Source organism: Cervus elaphus, chromosome 4, assembly GCF_910594005.1.
Source record: "Cervus elaphus chromosome 4, mCerEla1.1, whole genome shotgun sequence".
Lineage (NCBI taxonomy): Eukaryota > Metazoa > Chordata > Mammalia > Artiodactyla > Cervidae > Cervus > Cervus elaphus.
The window spans coordinates 4,320,349-4,338,952 of NC_057818.1; the positions used below are offsets into that span (position 1 = coordinate 4,320,349).

At 44.8% G+C, this 18,604-nt stretch overlaps 1 protein-coding gene across 3 annotated transcripts in view; it reads right to left on the reverse strand.

The window, feature by feature from the left end:
- WDR59 (WD repeat domain 59) overlaps nt 1–17,103 on the reverse strand; it is a 77,681-nt gene extending 60,578 nt beyond the window's left edge. For all 3 annotated transcript variants that reach the window (XR_006340423.1, XM_043898056.1, XM_043898055.1), the window contains exons 1-2: nt 16,949–17,103; nt 5,635–5,684 (exon numbers count right to left, since the gene is read on the reverse strand). Coding sequence is in view for 2 of the 3 variants with exons in the window: in XM_043898056.1 (XP_043753991.1) it covers nt 5,635–5,684; nt 16,949–17,002 (104 nt within the window). In the remaining variant the exon portion in view is untranslated. The remainder of the gene's footprint in view (nt 1–5,634; nt 5,685–16,948) is intronic.
- Between the last annotated feature and the right edge of the window lie 1,501 nt (nt 17,104–18,604).

Here is an 18,604-nt window from a genome sequence, read left to right on the forward strand (position 1 = left end):
CCTCTAGAGATGGTCCTCCCTCCTGTATCCCCGGAATCCTGACCTCCTCCACCAGATTCAGCTCCTCAGGCGTTCCCATTCCCCCACCTAGGATCATAGCTGATTCCACAAGACCCTCACTACGCAGTCTGCATTTCGACTACAGCACCTATCTCCACAGCAGAACTCCTCTTGTAAAGACTCTTGTCCCAAAGCAGCTGAACGTTTTGGGGTATGGACCACGTCTTGAATACCTTCATATTCCCTCGCCGTTAGGCACAGTGCTTTGCATTCAGTAAGTGTGGGTAAAACCAAACACATCGCTTATCACTTAGCCAAACATTCTGTAGAAAACCTCAGATTCCCATGAAAGTTGACGACCTGGTGACAGGAACTAAATTAACACTATTGGAAGGGGGAAGAGCAACCAAAAAATAAAAGAATGATGAAAACAATAATCATATTAAGTGCCAATAATGTTCACAGTGCCAATCAAAAAGAAGGATCTGAAAACGGGGACGTCCTTTGTTCACCTATTTTCCCTCCAAGGAAAAAATCCTTGGTGGGTGGATCTCAGCAGCCATCAGCAGCTCATTGCTGGGGAGTGCTCTGGGTGTCCAGGGTATCAGCGAGGACAGGTGGGCTTGACAATGAAGACAAAGATGAATTGTCCCTGCTCAGAAGAGACAGGAATTGCAAAGTAAAAGTGGCAGATTGAACTCTAGCAGGAGCCCTAGGAGGGATAGGTTAAGAGAGAAGGAAAGCACAGGTTAAGACAAAAATTCAGAGAGTCTGTGGGGCTTCTGAGAAAGCTGGTACAGAACAAAGGCCTAGAACCTCTGACCTCTTCCTAAGGAATCACCTGATCGTATGGCAGGCAGGCCAGCATCTTCTCATTAGAACAAAAACAGGGCAAAGGCCCGACACTATACAAATGATGCGGGTATCAACAGGAGAACCCAGAGACAGCACGGGGAAATGCAGAATAGCAGAATATCTGGGTACTTCCAGATAAACATGCCTGACTGAACATACTGGTTGTCTTCATTCCCCCACTAAAGATCCACTAGAGTAAGGGTGAAAATATAAAAGACAGAAATCCAGAAAGACACAAAAAATGAGAGAGGGAAAAATGGAAAGCAGGCAGAAAAATGGTAAGTGATCTAGAGGAAAGGCAGCCAGCACCCAAGGGCCTGCAGGGCGAGGTGATTCACACTGCGGAATCCAGGCTGGCAGGGGCTGGAGGGGGAGAGAAACTACTTCAGAGGAGCCGGGGCTGGGACGGGAGGGGTGGGCGTGAGGTGCTGCGCCCAGAACAGGGCAGGAAGCGGGGGTGGGATCCTCGGGCCTCCTTCCCTGTTCAGCGCTCACCACATGCGGCTTTCAGTCTCCAGCCAGTGATGGTGACGGGGAAATGACCAGCCCAAGAAAGAACAAAAGCAAACAAACAACAAAACGAAGCCCTGAAGATGATGTCCAGCTGAGCTATTTAAAATCCTTAAAGATGATGGTGTTAAAGTGCTGCACTCAATATGCCAGCAAATTTAGAAAACTCAGCAGTGGCCACAGGACTGGAAAAGGTCAGTTCTCATTTCAATCCCAAAGAAGGGCAATGCCAAAGAAAGCTCAAACTACTGCACAATTGTGCTCTTCTCACATGCCAACAAGGTAATGCTCAAAGTCCTTCAAGCTGGGCTTCAACAGTACGTGAACCGAGCACGTCCAGACACCTTTTGTTGGCGCTCTCCAACAAAAGGGCCAGGTTTCCAACTGCTTTCCCTACAGTGAACTCCACCATCACACACTAACCAGAGACTGCACTGACTCTTTAAAATTAACACAGAGCCCATGAGCATCAGTCACAGCAGGAAACTGGAGAGAGAGACCAGAAAAACCAAAAGGATAAAAAAAGGAAACAGGCAGCGCAGAGGGAAGAAGAAAGCCTACACTTAACAGTCTCAGAGACATAAAAGGAGGCAAGGTAAAGAACAGAGAACAAGAGCTCCGAGAAATTAAAAGAACAGTTGAAATTTTTAAATCTGATAGAAGGGTTGGAAGTTAAACTTGACAAAAAACTCCGAGAATGCGGGACTTTGCTTGTGGTCCAGTGGTTAAGACTCTGCACTTCCCATGCAAGGGACAGGGGTTCGAATCACTGGTTGGGGAACTAAGATCTCACATGCTGTATGGTGCGGCCAAAAAAATAAACAAATAAACTCTCAAAATGCAAAATAAAAAGACCAAAAGATCAGAAGAGAATCCATACAGGATAGCCAACAAGCCCTAAGAGGAGCTCCAGAAAGAATGGGGAAAATTATTAAGGAATGCAGGAAATTTTCTCCAAACTAAAAGACACATTTCCAGACTGAAAGGGCCCTCCATGTTACTAAAAATTATTCTGTATTTTACTCTGGTGATCACAGGAGTGCATATATTTGTAAATTTATTCTAGCTGTACACTTAAGGCTATACCTTACTATACATATTTTAAAGTTCAATATAAGAAAATGAAATGGTGAACTTTAAGATCATGTTGAAAAACAACATGGATGTATGTATACATGTCTAACAACACCAAAACAGAAACACCTGCATGATGTCCAGTTACACAATCCCGTTTTCTCCTAGAATGCTGCGAACGACAACATCCCCAGCAGTCAATACTAAGAAGTCTGACGTTTAAGATACAGTCATTCCAGCGCCTGAGAGTGTCTCACGGGCTTTTAATACGGCTGCTGCGCTTGTTTAGTTGTCAGTTGTGTCCGGCTCTTTGCGACCCTCGGAACTGCAGCCCACGAGGCTCCTCTGTCCATGGGGTTTTCCAGGCAAGAATACTGGAGTGGGCTGCCATTTCCTTCTCCAGTTAATATGGCCACATATTGCCAAGTATATGCTATTTTTCTTTTTGTTTAGATAAAGCAGGTAGTAATGTCAGAAAGGGGAGGTGGGTCCCTCTAAGTACCCAGCAAAATGAATGAAAAAAGACATACCCAATCAGACATGGTGAAAATTTCACACACACAAGAGGTAAAGATAACACTAGGGATAAAGATAGGATTTCTCCAAAGAGAAAAAATAGGTCACATACAGAGTCCAGAATCAAAATAGCATAGGACCTCTTGACAATAATACTGACAAAAAGAACCCCAAATACGAATGACTACAACAATGGTTATATGACTATACTGCAAGGAGGGGGAAAGCCAGGTGTGTATGTAAGGGACTCACAGACTAAATAAAAATACTCAGTACTCATCTTCTATTATAAGAAGTCAATTTGAACATTGATGATGGATAAATCAAGACAGAGCAGTATATGTAGTATATGTGTATTAGCTGCTTAATTATGTCCGACTCTTTGTGACCCCATGGACTGTAACTCGCCAGGCTCCTCTGTCCATGGAATTCTCCAGGCAAGAATACAGGAGTGGGTTGCCATCTCCTTCTCCAATATGTAGTACACTACTTGGAAAACTGGAGGCAATCCAAAAAAACAAAAAGCTACAAAGAGTCTCAAGTGGACAGAGGACATTACACAGTGATAAAGGGATCAACCCAACAAGGTGTAACAATTTTAAGTATACATGCACTGAATATGGGAGCACCTAAATACATAAAGGAGATATTAACAGATGTAAAAAGAGAGATCAACAATAATACAGTAATAGTAGGGGACATTAACACTCCACTTTTGTCAATGGGCTTGCCAGCATTAACATTTTCAGACTTTCAAATCTTAGACATTTCAGCGGATGTATAGTGGAACCTCATTATTCCCAGTGACTAGAGATATTCATCATCTTTTATGTACTTGTTGGCCATTAATACTTTTTCTTTCATAAAATGTCTATTTAAATCTTTAGCTATTTTAAAAATTAGGTTGAAATAGACTTTCATATATTATCAATACAGTGTGAAATAAATTATTTTTCAAATTAAAAACAAAAGCCTCAAGTGGTTGCCTCTGGGGAGAGAGATCGAGGTGGGGAAAGGGTGAGGTGGGATTCTGCTGACAATATAAACTTTCAGTGGTCATGTATGGATGTGAGAGTTGGACTGTGAGGAAAGCTGAGCGCCGAACAATTGATGCTTTTGAACTGTGGTGTTGGAGAAGACTCTTGAGAGTCCCTTGGACTGCAAGGAGATCCAACCAGTCCATCCTAAAGGAGATCAGTCCTGGGTGTTCATTGGAACGACTGATGCTGAAGCTGAAACTCCAGTACTTTGGCCACCTCATGCGAAGAGTTGACTCATTGGAAAAGACCCTGATGCTGGGAGGGATTGGGGGCAGGAGGAGAAGGGGACGACAGAGGATGAGATGGCTGGATGGCATCACTGACTCGATGGGCATGAGTTTGAGTAAACTCTGGGAGTTGGTGAGGGACAGGGAGGCCTGGCGTGCTGCAATTCATGGGGTCGCAAAGAGTCGGACACGACTGAGCGACTGAACTGAACTGAACTGAATGCTACTTGACTTTTTTAACATGTATAGGCATTTCATTCATTAACAAGGGAAAAAAACGGTTTAAAAACTGATTAGGAGCGACTTCTCTAGTGGTCCAGTGGTTAAGACTCTGTGCTTTCAAAGCTGGGGGTGCGGGTTCAACCCCTGGTCAGGGAACTAAGATCCCACATGCTGCACGGCACAGCCAAAAAATAAAAAATAAATTTTCAATAAAAAATTTTAAATAACTGATTCAGAAATTAATAATATACACCAAAACCACTGAATTGTACACTGAAATGGGTGAACTGTATGGTATGTGAATTATATCTCAATAAAGCTCTTTTTTAAAAAAGTGATCAAGGAAGGGGAGAAAGAGACAGCAAATTTTCTTCATCTATGCATCCAGTGTAGTACAAGAAAGTGGTATCTGGAGAGAGGGGTTAAAAGGGAAAAGGGAAACTTACTTTCCATGATACATCCTTTTGAGTTACTTAATGTTTGCAATGGTTTTATTTAAAAGTAAATTAAAACATGATTTCAAAATAAATTAATGAATAGAAAACACTTCATTTTATAAATGGCTCCACAAACCACAAATTAACGAAAATATAGCTGAATTTGAGAGGTAGCAATCTAGAGCAACATGAAACGGAAAGGGGGACCCTGACCATTAAATGTTATCACACTGGTACAATGTTAGGGTGGTTGGCAAATGCAGGGATGGACTTCATTTGCCAGAATCTTAATTTTGAACCAGCAGACACTACAGAGATTACATAACTCAATTTCTTCATGATGAAACCCAATTCCTTTAAGAGCAAACTGAAGTCCAAGGAGGCCAACTGAATAAACATCGGGGCGCTCATAATCAATGGAACCCAGATCCTCTCAAACCGAGGAACCAACTACCTGTTAGATTGTACCAGACAGCATCCTTCTGAAGAGTCCACGTGTTAAACAGAAAATGGCGATTTCAAGACCAAACTGCCAGTGACGAACTAACATCTCAAAGCAATTTTATTGCTCACGTGTTAGGGCAGAGACGCAAATAATCCCCGTGACGACCTCTGAGGTCACGAGGAGAGTGGAACTAAACCCAATAACTGTAATCCTTACATGAAAGAAGCGCTGTCCAATTTCCCAGAAGCCTCTGGGTTTGCAACTTACTCCCGGAAACCGTGGCAGACGAACTCCGCCAGCTCACTCACCCGGAGAGCACTGCATGCTGCCCCACGCAGTCCACGGACATGGCGGTCGCCTGGGAGAGAGAAGAGGCGTTCAGTCCTGCCGGCAAGACCAGCTCAGGTGGGGGAGGACAGCCAGGTAGGCACCTGCGGGTCTTCCTCTTCCCATGGCCCAGGCAGTTCCCTACAGTGGACTCTTTAACCCCCTTCTAGTTCTCATCCAAATCTCACATTCATCTTCCACAACAGGGCAGCTGCGATCTGTTCCACCAGGGGTACACACAAGCAAGCGGGTAGAGTCTAAATTGAGGAAACAAGTCCTGGAATTGTCGGAGAATCCAACTAGCTCAGAGCAAAGTGAGCTACTAAGAGCTCCTTACACACACACACACACACACACACACACACACACACACTCCACGCCTTTCCAAAAGGCATGGACTTCTCCAAGCTAAATGGCAACTGAATATTTCAAACATCACTTCCGCTGACTCTACAGTCATATCCTTGAGATGCTCAGTTCCTATTTAATCTAAGATTTCCAGCACATTTTACTGGTTTCCATTTCCCAAGTCTCCCAACTTCTAGGGAGCACCATCTTTTCAGGAGCCGATGTCCAATTTCCAAAAATCCACTGAATCAAGGAGATTTGCATGCAGGCTAGAGCACCAGAATAATTTTACTCATGGCAGTTACAGCCCTAAATTCTCTTATTTGGACAAATTCAAGTCCTGTTGCATTCCCAGGGCATTATATGAAACAGTCTGTGCTGTTGTTTGCTTATTAAGTGCTCTAAGCTCTTTCCAAGAGACAGTCCAGAGAGAATGCATTTTATACATCCTGCTACACTCACAAATCACAAATGGTAAACAGAAATTCTCTTCCTCACTTTCATTGGTCTTCTTAATGGGTTTATCACTCATATACCCCCAAGAAACTTGTTATATTAGGGACAAGATGTCAGATTGTTTTCATGGGAGGCTGAGAAGGGGATTATTACGCATTCTTCATTTCACTGGAGTCGTGAGTAGAGAAAAGCCCAGCTGCAAAGACAGGCTCTGAAATGAAACGCCATTTCCAAAACTCTTCTGGACAATTTATACACTAAGGATATAAAAGAGGGCAAGATGGTATCTGCAACCAGGAGCAGTACCATCTTTCTAGAGGGTGTGTGGTAGCAAGAATCCTAAGGTGGCTCCAAGATTCCGGGTCCTTGCTATTCACACACATTCTCCCCATTAGTCTAGGTGCTAATCTAGTAAAAGTACTTTGAGGTGTATTAAGGTCCCACATCAGTTCACCCTAAGATAAAGAGGCCTGAAACAACCCCAACAACCCAAACGCCCACCAGCTGATGCATGGACAAACGGAGCATGGTACACACACACAATGGCACACGCACTACAGCGTGAATGAACCTTGAAAACATTACACTACGTGAAATAAGTCAGAAAAAAAAGGGTAGGCACTGCATTGTTCCACTTTTATGAGGTGTCCAGACTAGGTAAAGGTCAAGTCACAGATACAGAGAGTACAACAGAGGTTGCCAGGGACTAGGGGGCTGGGGGTAAGGTGATACGGTTTAGTGAGTACATAGTTTCCATCTGGGATGGTTATTGGAGGAGCGGACAGAGACAGAGAGACCTCCACATCAGCCCTTTAAAGGCAGGTCCAGAGGTCAGAGCCAGAGGAAGTTAGAGATTTGGAGGGTGAGGGATTCAACATGGAGAAGACTCTGTTGCCAGCTATGAAGATGGACAGACCACATGGCAGAAACCGAAAGAGGTCCCTAAATAACAACTGGCTAAAAACAGGGGCCTCAGTCCCATAACCCCCAGGAACTGAATTCTTCCAACCACCTGGATGAGCTTGTTAGAAGATTCTTCCCTAAGTCAACGGAGCCCCGAGATGAAGACACAGTAAAGTGATGCCTGGGTTTCAGCCTATGAGACACCAAACAGAGAAAGCAGCCTGGACTTCTGACCTACAGAGAGAGAAAGAATGTGTGTGTGTGTGCGCGTGCACGCGCATGCATGCACACACACGTGAGCTCAGTCATGTCCAACTCTTTGTGACTTACAGTACTGTAGGCTAATAAATGGGTGCCACTTCAAGCTGCTAAGTTTGTGATACAGAGATAATAAAGGATGATTCGGTAATAATACCAAAAACAAACCCAACAAAGTCATGTCCTCTGACTCAGTAATTCCACCTCCAGAATTTATTCAAAATACAGCAAAACTTTTATACCCAGAGTTGTTGGATTCATGTTATCTATAAGTAAATTACAGATATCGATACAATGGAATATTCTAGAAGCATTAAAGGGTGGCACAGAAAAATGCAGGCACCCAGCCTACAATTAGAATATCATAACTCACCATATCTCCTCGTCACAGTAAGTTATTTTTTAAGAAGTAAAACAAACAAAAAAAACACCCCACACCTAACTTACACTTCCCTACCCCTACCCACCCCCACAAAAAAGAGGCCAACATTATGTTTGCAGGCGCACATGAAGGAGGGTTATGCTAGGGTTATGCTAGGCTGCTCCAAAGGGGAGCAGTCTCCAAATGGAGACAGGATGTGAAACAAACGGATGGGAGTAAAAGGCGGTGTTTATCCAGGACAGGAGTCCCCCGCAAGGCCTCAGCACCGTCAGTTCTCTCAATGGGGAACGGCTGAGATGCTAAGTCTGGACATCAGGGGGTGAGGAGCCACGGGGCTCTTGGCTGCAGGAGAGGAAGGGAGCCCCGAAATGGAGACAGAACTCCCACCGGCCTGTGAACAGGGCTTGCTGTAAAGCCCACCCCGTGAGTAAAGGCTTGCACTTTACTTACAGAGGGAAAGTGACATTTCACTCCCTATTATGAACTAAAATTTAAATCGGCTACTTAGCCTGAATAACACTGGGAAAAAGTATATGAAAATGTTTAAATGGTAGAGATTTTTATTCCTCTAAATGAGCCTACATGCTCACATTATTTATGTGTCATATTTTACAATAAAAATCCCTCCTATCTTCTCAAGGCCCGCTTCCAAGCCTCTTCTCTTTCCACTCCACTCACAGCCTGGGCATGACATTAAAGGTCACTGCAGACCGCTCTTCTGCTCCTCCTTCAGCCCATCTCACGCCTCTCCCTCCCAACCCCATCCCAACACTCCAGCCATCCACTCCAGGGAATTCCTATGTATGAGTGGCTGACAGGAGGACAAAGCTAATTCTTCAGAAGAATTTCTTCCAGGTCCTCAAACTCAGGCAAGCACTCTCTCCTCTTTGGCCTCACACCAGCCGCTTCCTCTGCCTTGAAGACCCTCCTCTCCAGTCTCCACCTGGCTCATTCCTTCCTGTTCTGGCTCTTTTAATTTACTCCGAACCCTCCCCGCTTGCACTCATTCAGTGCCCCGCCGATGCGCTCACAGTACCCAAGGCTTCCCTTTATATGGCATTTACTCTTTGTTTTTCCTTTGGGCTGTGCCACTTGTCATGTGGGACCTTAGTTCCCTGACCAGGGATCGAACCCGCGCCCCCTGCAGTGGAAGCAGGGAGTCCTAACCACTGGACTGCCGAGAAGTCCCTATACAGCACTTATCATGCTTTACAATAATTATCTGCTTACTGATGGGTCTCTACCATTACACTGCAATTTCTTGAAGGTAAAAATCAATTTGCTAGCACAATGCCTGGTCCATGGTATACACTCCAGAAATGCTAGCTACTATAGACAATACAGGTCTTATAAAAGCTTATGCTACACAAAAACTTGTACATAAATGTTCATGGCAGCATTATTCATAATAGCCAAAAAGTGGAAACAATCCCAATGTCCAACAACTGACAAATGGACAAATAAAATCTGGTATATCTATACAATGGCATGTCACAAAGGCCGTATATTGTATAATTCCATTTGCATGAAATCCTCAGAATAGGCAAATCTATACAAACAGAAATTAGATTAGTAGCTGCTGCCTAGAGCTGGGGTATCAGGGTACTAGGGGGCTGATGGCTAAAGGGTACAGGGTTTCTTCTTGCGGTGACAAAAATGTTCTAAAAATTACTGTGGTCAAAAAAAATTTTTTTTAATTACTGTGGTCAGAGTTACACACTTTGTGAATATACTAGAACCCACTGAATTGTATACATTTTAAACAGGTAAATTGTATGATATGTGAAAAATATTTCAATAAAACTGTTACCCCAAAAATGCTATGGTAAAACACTTTCATCTTTTAAAAAATAACAGGTATGAGACTTTATAATAGTCAAATGACACTGAATTTGGAGATGAATTGCATTACACATCCACTTTGGGTTTACAGTTAAATTTGGGTACAAACACAAGGTTCTGTTAGAAAGCTGATCTCTGGGAAGAATCTGTAACACAGATTCATAGGATTATCTTTCTGCCTTGATTCAATGCAAAGGAAAGCCTCCCTAGAGGCCTGTGCTATCTGCAGAACAAAAGCTAGGGTTGGTTTCTTTGAAGGGTCTAGGAAAGAAATCAGCTCTTCCTCTTTAGACCCCAGCAGAATTAGAAAGAGCTGTCCAAAAAACAGAAATGCTTTGCCTGCCATCCTTCTAAATGATACAAAGTGGAAACATGCAGTCAATGCAAATCAGAGCTAGGTCAGTTCCCCTAAGATCAGGATGTCACATGCCTGAGCACAGACTGTAATGTATGCATTACCAAACTCCACAGAATAATTCCACAAACTGAAACCCACTGATAGAAAAGGATCAAAGCATTTAACATGACAAGATCCAATCGCTTTAAATTAGAACAGACACTGCTGCCAAGCCTGGTTTCAAACCACTCTTGCCTAAGGCTCACGAGAGGTTATCTATCAGAGGTCTACTTACACACTCAGCACAATGAGCCTTTCTTGGGAAGTCTCCCTCTTTATTTATTATTTCTTACTGGAGTACAATTGCTTCACAATGTTGTATCGTGTTAGCCGCCACTGCACAACGAAGTGAATCAGCTATTACGTACGTGCGTGTGGGCTAAGTCGCTTCACCGTGTCCGACTCTTTGCAACTTTATGGACGGTAGCCCGCCAGGCTCCTCTGTCCATGGGATTCTCCAGGCAAGAATACTGGAGTGGGCTGCCATGCCCTCCTGCAGGGGATCTTCTCAAACCACCAATGGAACTCGAGTCTCCCGCACTGCAGGCAGATTCTTTACCCAATGAGACATCTGGGAAGCCCCGGATATATGTACACATATATACATACATATATGGGAGAAGGAAATGGCAACCCATTCCAGTATTCTTGCCTGGAGAATTCTGTGGACAGAGGAGCCTGGTGGGCTGCTGTCCATGGGGTCGCACAGGGTCGGACACGACTGAAGCGACTTAGCAGCAGCAACATACATATATATCTTCTCCCTCTTGGACTTCCTCCCACCACCACCCCCATCCCACCCATCTAAGTCATCACAAAGCACTAAGCTGAGCTCCTTGTGCTTTATAGCAGTTCCCACTAGCTATCTATTTTACCCATTAGTGTACATAAGTTAATTTATAATCTCCTAATTCACCCCACCCTCCCCTTCCCCTACGTTCCCATGTCCACTCAACATCTGTGTCTCTATTCCTGCCCTCAATGTAGATGTATCTGTACCATTTTTCAAGATTCCACATATATGCATTAATATAAAATGTTCGTTTTTCTCTAACTTACTTCACGCTGTATGAGACTCTAGGTCCATCCAAGTCTCTACACATGACCCAACTGCATTCCTTTTTATGGTTGAGTAATATTCCCTTATATAAATGTACCACAAATTCTCTAACCCTTCATTTGTTGTAGGATACTTAGGTTGTTGAAGTGAAGTCTCTCCCTTTAAAATGAGAACATCCTCACTTCCCCACAAACTCAAATGGTACAAACTGGTTTCACAAGACAAATCACCTAAACTTTCTGAGTCACAGGTTCCTCATTTGTAAAATAAGAGGAGAGATGAGATGATTCCCAAAGGCCCTCTCAGTCCTATGAGTCTGGCCAAGTTTGCTGCTTCCTCAGGCCAAGTTTTCTAATATCACCATTGTAATAAACATGCATCAAGCATTTAATGGACACTGGCCCCTGCTAAGGACTCTGTGTACATTATCTCATTTAATCCACAAGGAACTCGGTAGTTGGAGAAGAGTTACCAGCAGGCATGAGACTGCTAACCTTACAAAGGCTGGCTTACAAGGCTGACTCCTGACTGCTATCTCGGACCTGAGGCGGCGGGGTTTTGGGGGGAGCCCCATATCCCTAATTGATAAGAGGAGCTCACTGTGTCTAAACTGTACATACAAACAACATGGTTTATGCAGGGCCACTGCTGCGCTTCAGGGAATGCAGAATTTTGGTCTGTGCTAGCCAGAGGGCCCCTACGTGACCAGCTCCAAAGAAGAACCTTGGCCACTGTGTCCCAAGGGACCTGCCCTGGTAGACATCAGTTCATGGATGTTACAATTCGATGCTGAAGGAGTTAAGCATGTCCTGAGTGAGCCCACGGGGAGATGACTCAAAAGCTCATGCCCAGTTTCCTCCAGGCTTCACTCCTCTTCCCTGAGATGTTGCTTTGTGTCTTTCGCTCTGATAAATCATAACTGCAGATACAAGTGTTGAGTCCTCCCACTGAAACTTGGGACTGGTCTGGGGAATCCTGGACACAGGTAGGTACTGTTACCATAGTTTAATGAAGAAATTGAAGCCTAGGAAGGAAATAAGTTGCCTAAGATCACACGGCAAATAAGTGGTATAACCCGGATCCCAATGCCGAGTCTCCAGCTCCAAACCCTCTCTGCTCTACTATGCTCTTCTCTCTTCCCTCACAGCATTTTAAAAATATTTATTTATGGCTGGGCTCGGTCTTCACTGCTGCGTGCGGGCTTTCTCTAGTTGCGGTGAGCGGGGACTCCTCTCAGCTGCGGTGCTCAGTTTTACGGTGGTAGCTTCTCTCGCTACAGAGCACAGGCTCCAGGGCACACGCGCTTCAGTCGTCACACACAGGCTCAGCAGTTGTGACTTGCAGGCTCTGGAGCACAGGCTCAATAGTTGTTGCACACAGGCTTAGTTGCATGTGGAATCTTCCCAGACCAGGGATCGAACCCGTGTCCCCTGCACTGGCAGGCAGACTCTTATCCACTGCAGTTTTCTATCAAGTTTTCTAGAAAACAACCTGCAGCAATCACATCATATAGTCACTTCCACCAAAACTAGCCCTGCCACTTCCCTCCATTCCTCTAGGTCTCAAAAAGTAAATCTAGAAAAGGCAGGGATCAAAGCTGGATTGCTCGACAGAAATGTATGGACTATAAACTATTCATAATTTTCTCCTTAGCTAAAGGATTTGCTGAACTGTTTTTTGGTTTTTTTTACAGCAAAAACCAGTCCTCAGTCTTCGTCTGTCTAGAAGAGTCACAGTAATGTTGAGACTAATAAGTCATCAACCACCAGGGGCAGCAGAGAGCAAGCTTTCTCCTGAGATGCCGCCTCAATTTCAAAGTAGCAAGAAAAGAAAAAAAATGAAAAATTATGAAGAAAATCTGTACAAACCTAGAATATGGATTTTTCTTAAGAATATTGAAAAGGTACAATCCATAAATTCAATTGCACTAAGCCTAAACTTCTGTCCATCTAAAAATACCATTAGAACAATGAAAAGGCAAGCCACAACCTGGAAGAAGATATTTGCAACTTACGTGACTAAATAGAGGATTAGAATTCAGAAAAATTTTTACATTCAATCTACGAGAAAGAGACAATTCAATTTTTAAAAAGGGGTATAAGATATAAACAAGCATTTGACAGGAAAAAAAATGTGCAAAGATATTCATCTTCACTGTAATCAGGGAAATACAAATTAAACCCCCAAATAATAGGCCATTTGATACACACTAGATAAGTGAAAATCAGATGTAGAGATGAAAGCATGATGTAGGTAGGGATGTTTTGCTTGTTTTGTTCTCTGATTATCAGTCCATTCAAGCTGCTATAACAAAACACCATAGACAAAGAATTTTTTTTTTTTTTTTAAGATGCTGCTGGGTCTTCGTTGCTTTGCACAGGCTTTCTCTAGTTGAGGTGCTAGGGCTTCTCATTGCAGTGGCTTCTCTTGTTGCAAAGCACAGGCCCTAGGGCACACTGGCTTCAGTTGTTGCAGCGCACAGGCTTAGTTGCTCCAAGGCACGTGGAATCTTCAGCGACCAGCGACTGAACCACATCCCCTGCATCAGCAGGCAGATTCTTATCCACTACAACACCAGGGAAGTTCAAAAGGGTGAATTTTTACTGAACATTAAGTGTACCTTAATAAACCTGTACTTCTCTTAAATCACTTTGTATGGAGGGTGGACTGGAAGGTGGCAAGAAGCTGGGGTGCAGGGAAAGTTTGAGTACTTTGCAAATGCCCAAGTGGAGATATTAAGGAGACAGCTGCTATGAGTCCACCCTTCTTATCTTCATCACAAAAGTCATGCTCTTTGGTATTTTTGTACTTAACCGTTGAATTAAGAGATCCTTATCTGCACAGTCCACCAACTCCCCCTCTTTGAGAGTAGAAACTAATCTCCATCTTCCTAGTTCCCTGAACTGCACCTTCCCATACCAGAGCCACTAGCCACAAGTGGCTATTTAATGGCAATTAATTAAAATCTAATTAAATTTTAAAATATGGTATCTCTGTCACACTGCTGCTGCTGCTGCTGCTAAGTTGTGTCAGTTGTGTCCGACTCTGTGTGACCCCATAGTATCCCCCTGGGATTCTCCAGGCAAGAGTACTGGAGTGGGTTGACATTTCCTTCTCTACTCTGTGACACTAGACCCATTTAAATTGTTGAAGAGCCACATGTCCATCAACTCAGAAAGTTCTAGTGGATAGTGTTGCTCTACCAAACTATCACTAAGCCTTCATGGATCGCATTGATTCTAGCGCCTACTTCAGAGTGGATGCCAAGCGGCACAGGTTCCTCACTAGTAATCGGTGAAAGCAACATATGTTTTATAAAGTAAACAACACAAATAAAATGTAAAAAAGAGTTTCATCTTTCAGACTACTGGTTTTTCTCTGAAAAATCTAAGCTTTCCATTTTTTAAAATTAATTATTTATTTGGCTGCATCGAGTCTTAGTTGCCACATGCTGGCTCTCCACTTGCTCTGGGTTGCGGCAGGCAGATTTAGTTGCCCCATGACATGTGGGATCCCAGTTCCCAGACCAGGGATTGAACCCATGTCCCCTGAATTATAAGGCAGACTCTTAACCTCTGGACCACCAGCAAAGTCCTTAAGAGCTTTAAATCTTGTCAATGATTTTTTAAAGTGGTGGGGTGTTTGGAAAAGTTTCTTGTTCTGCTCTGCAGAAAGGCGATACGAAGAGTTAACTTTTTCTTTCTACATTAAACAGTTAATAAAATGGGTCCCAGTAGGTCCCTATCCCTCCCAAAGGCCACCAAAATCAATCACAAAACCATGCTAATTCACACTAAGACATACCCTTCCAAATGAACAGAAAAATCAGACAGAAAAACAGAAACTCCTACAAGGCAGTTAGATTACTCAATTTACTTTGTTCTCTAAGACAACTGCTGTTTAGGTTTAATTATTCTATACAACTTCATAGCATCCTAATATCTGTGTCAGCACCCTCTCTGCAGGTCTTTCCAATTACATCTCTGCAGAGAAGTAGGGGTGAGACTACCTGGGTTTCTGTGAAAATTAAAGGGTTTGCAGATTAGTAGCTTCCAAATTAGCAGGCTCAGAGGTAGGACACATGACTCGGTCCCCAGTGAAAGCAATTAACAAGAAGGGTAACAGGAATACGGTTCTTTTTCCCTGGGAGTCTGGCACCTTCCTTCCTTCCAGAGACATCATGCTGACAGTGCAAAGTGCTTTTAGGATCCTTTAATCCAAATGCGGTTGCTCAAATTCCCCACGTTTGCTGTGTATCAAGGGCACCACAGAGCAAACTGGTGGGAGGTTCTCCACTTCTTCATCTTCATGGCAAAAGGAGGAGTGGGTTTTAGAAAGAAGGAACCACATCATCCCCTTATCATAAATCCCTTCAGTAAAGATCACCTTGGCACCAAGACAGTGCCTGGCACAGCGTGCACGTGGCAAAAGTTCAGTAAACCTTTATTGAACAAGTGAGTGCATGAAAGCCAGGCACAGAGAAGGTATTCAATAAATAAGTATGTGATGAACGAAGAGAAACACCAAGACACTGTCCTAGGTGCTGGGGCGGGGCGGGGGTGGGGTGGGGTGGTGGGTGGGCATGATATTTCTCTCGGTGTGACTGTATGATAGACTCACACAGTATGAAGCAGGGTAGTGTAATGGGCCCAACAAGGCCCTGGGGCCAGATGACTGTGCTCAAATCCCAGTGGGATCACATAATGAGAGGCCATGGCCAAGTCACTTGGAATCAGCCAAATGAGGAACAGCTTCCCCAAAGGGAAAAATAAAGGAGTTAAATCTACTAACCTTGCATGATTTTTCATGCATTATTAAAGCAAAATGTAGATAAATCACTTAGCACAAAGCCCAGCATATGGAAGGAATGATATAGAAAGCTGGTAAAAAATTTCTAGTAAGTAGGAGCTTTCCTTTAGGTTCACCATGTGTCCAGCACTGTGCCACATTCTAAATGTACGACCTCAGAAAATTCTCAAACCAGCCCTATGAGGTAAGCACGATTCGTACCTCTTACAGGTAAGAAAACATGAGCAGAGGGTGAGAACTGGCTAAGAGCTGAGGCGGGATTCGAACCCGCGTTAATACATGCAGTGCATACTCCTATTCGCTGTACGATATTTTCCACTATTCTAGAATCAGTGAATACTTAGACGCTTAGACGCTGAAACAGGCACTTTGCATGCAGTTTGGGGTTGTTGTTTTTTTTTTTTAATCGAATCGACTCCAAAGTCCCGTGAGGCAGGGAAATCCATGCATCTGAGGCTCAGAGAAGTTCTGTGACAAGCCCAAAATCACCAGGCGCGGGGGCTGCAAACACCCCCCCCGCTCACCACTCTGGTCCTGGGAAGCCTCCGCTCAGCGCTCACAAACCCGCAATCTCGGCACTTAGGTGTCCCCAGGCAGACCCCATTCCCTGTATCCAGGAAGGGAACCCCGAAACCCCGCCAATGGCAGCCCCAACCACCCGCAACGGTCATCCAAGCTCCCCTCGCCCGCTCGGGTCTGACGGCTCCTGGCCACTCTCTTGCCCACCTCCCCAGCCGGGCTGGGGGTCGCCCCGACGACCCCGAGACAGACACGGCCGCGTGGGGGAGGGGAACCAGGAAGGGCGCATGCTCGGAAGGCCCCACTGGCCCCGTAGCTCACCTGGGAGTCGCGGAATTCCACCACCACGTTCTCGCTGCTCCATCGCGCCGCCATCGCCAGCGCCCAACCGCGGGGGCCACAGGACTACGCGCTCCCACCCCCTGCACCGGCGTTCCCGGGCTCAGTAAGCCCCACTCAGCCCTCAGATCCGCCACGCCACGCCCCGCCCGTCTGGTCGCACGCCATTGGTTCACACACCACTGGGTACGCCCCCTCTTCTCGGTTCCTCCAATTCCGGCTCCGTGCAGGCCCCGAGACCGGCACGCCCCCTTCTTCCGTCACTCGGCTCGGGCCACCCTCGCTTCTCGGGGCTGTGAAGACACGCCCCCTTGCCGCAAGTTCTGCCGGGAGTTGTAGTCCAAGGTTGAGCCTCAACCCGGGCAGAGCTTGCAGGTTAGGGTTTGGCGCAGGTGAGGGAGATGTTCTCCTCTGGCCTGGGTCCTTGGCAAGGCCCAGGCCGTGGATAACCAAAGCCTGACATTAGTGCAGACCAGTGGTTACCAGACCCAGCTGCAGGGAAAGACTGAGGGAGCAGGGGAATGGAGCGACGAAGGATGAAATGGTTGGGAGGCATCATCAACACAAAGGACAAACTGAGGGATAATGAAATACAGGGAAGCCTGGCGTGCTGCAGCCCATGGGCGCGCAAAGAGTCCAAAGAGAGGGACACAGCTTAGCCACTGAAGAGCGACAATGGTTACTTCTTCCCCAGATAGCCACTGAAGAGCGACAATGGTTACTTCTTCCCCAGAGGCCTGCCACAAAGGCATTGAAAAGCGCCCGCGCACGACTCGTTTCTGGAGAGGATAGCTGTTGCCTTCTCCAGGGAATCTTCCCAACCCAGGGGTTGAACCCAGGTCTCCCGCATTGCAGGCAGACTCTTTACCGTTTGAGCCACCAGGGAAGTCCATTCAGTACAGCAGTGCCTGCCAAAATATCCAAGGACGGAGGGGGAGTGTGCTTACGAAGGCAAAACAATTTTCATAGTGATCCTAAGAAGTTATTTGTCTTTTCTACTGTTTCACCAGTGTACAGTGGAATTTTCCACGGCTACATGATACATATTTGTAACACATTGAACAAAGCAGATGTGAAAATACAGAGGTTTTCTATTAAGCGAGTTATTAAGGAGATCTGCCACTCTTCTCACTAAAGCTTTTTTGTTTTGAAAAATAAAGGTTTTTTTCACTTATAAAATGTGTTAGTAATGTTAATATTTTATATTAACTGAGTGACTGAACAACAGCAACGTTAATATGCATTAATGTTTAAATGAAATAATTTTTTTTAAGTTCTCAGTTTTAATTTCTGATGTACTAAATATAGCACACATAAAAGATATGGGGGGTCATTAGTAATTTTTTAGGAGTCTAAAGGGGTCTTGAGATCCAAAAGTTGGAGAAAATGTGTTAGCATGGGGAATGGTGATTAAGTTCTCTTTTTCAGCCTCAGCCTTTCAAACCCTGGACTTAACTGGCTTAGCCTCAATTTCTCTATCAGTTCGATTCAGTTCAGTTCAGTCGCTCAGTCGTGTCCGAGTCCTTGTGACCCCATGGACTGCAGCACGCCAGGCCTCCCTGTCCTTCACCAACTCCCAGAATCTTCTCAAACTCATGTCCATTGAGTCGGTGATGCCATCCAACCATCTCACCTCTG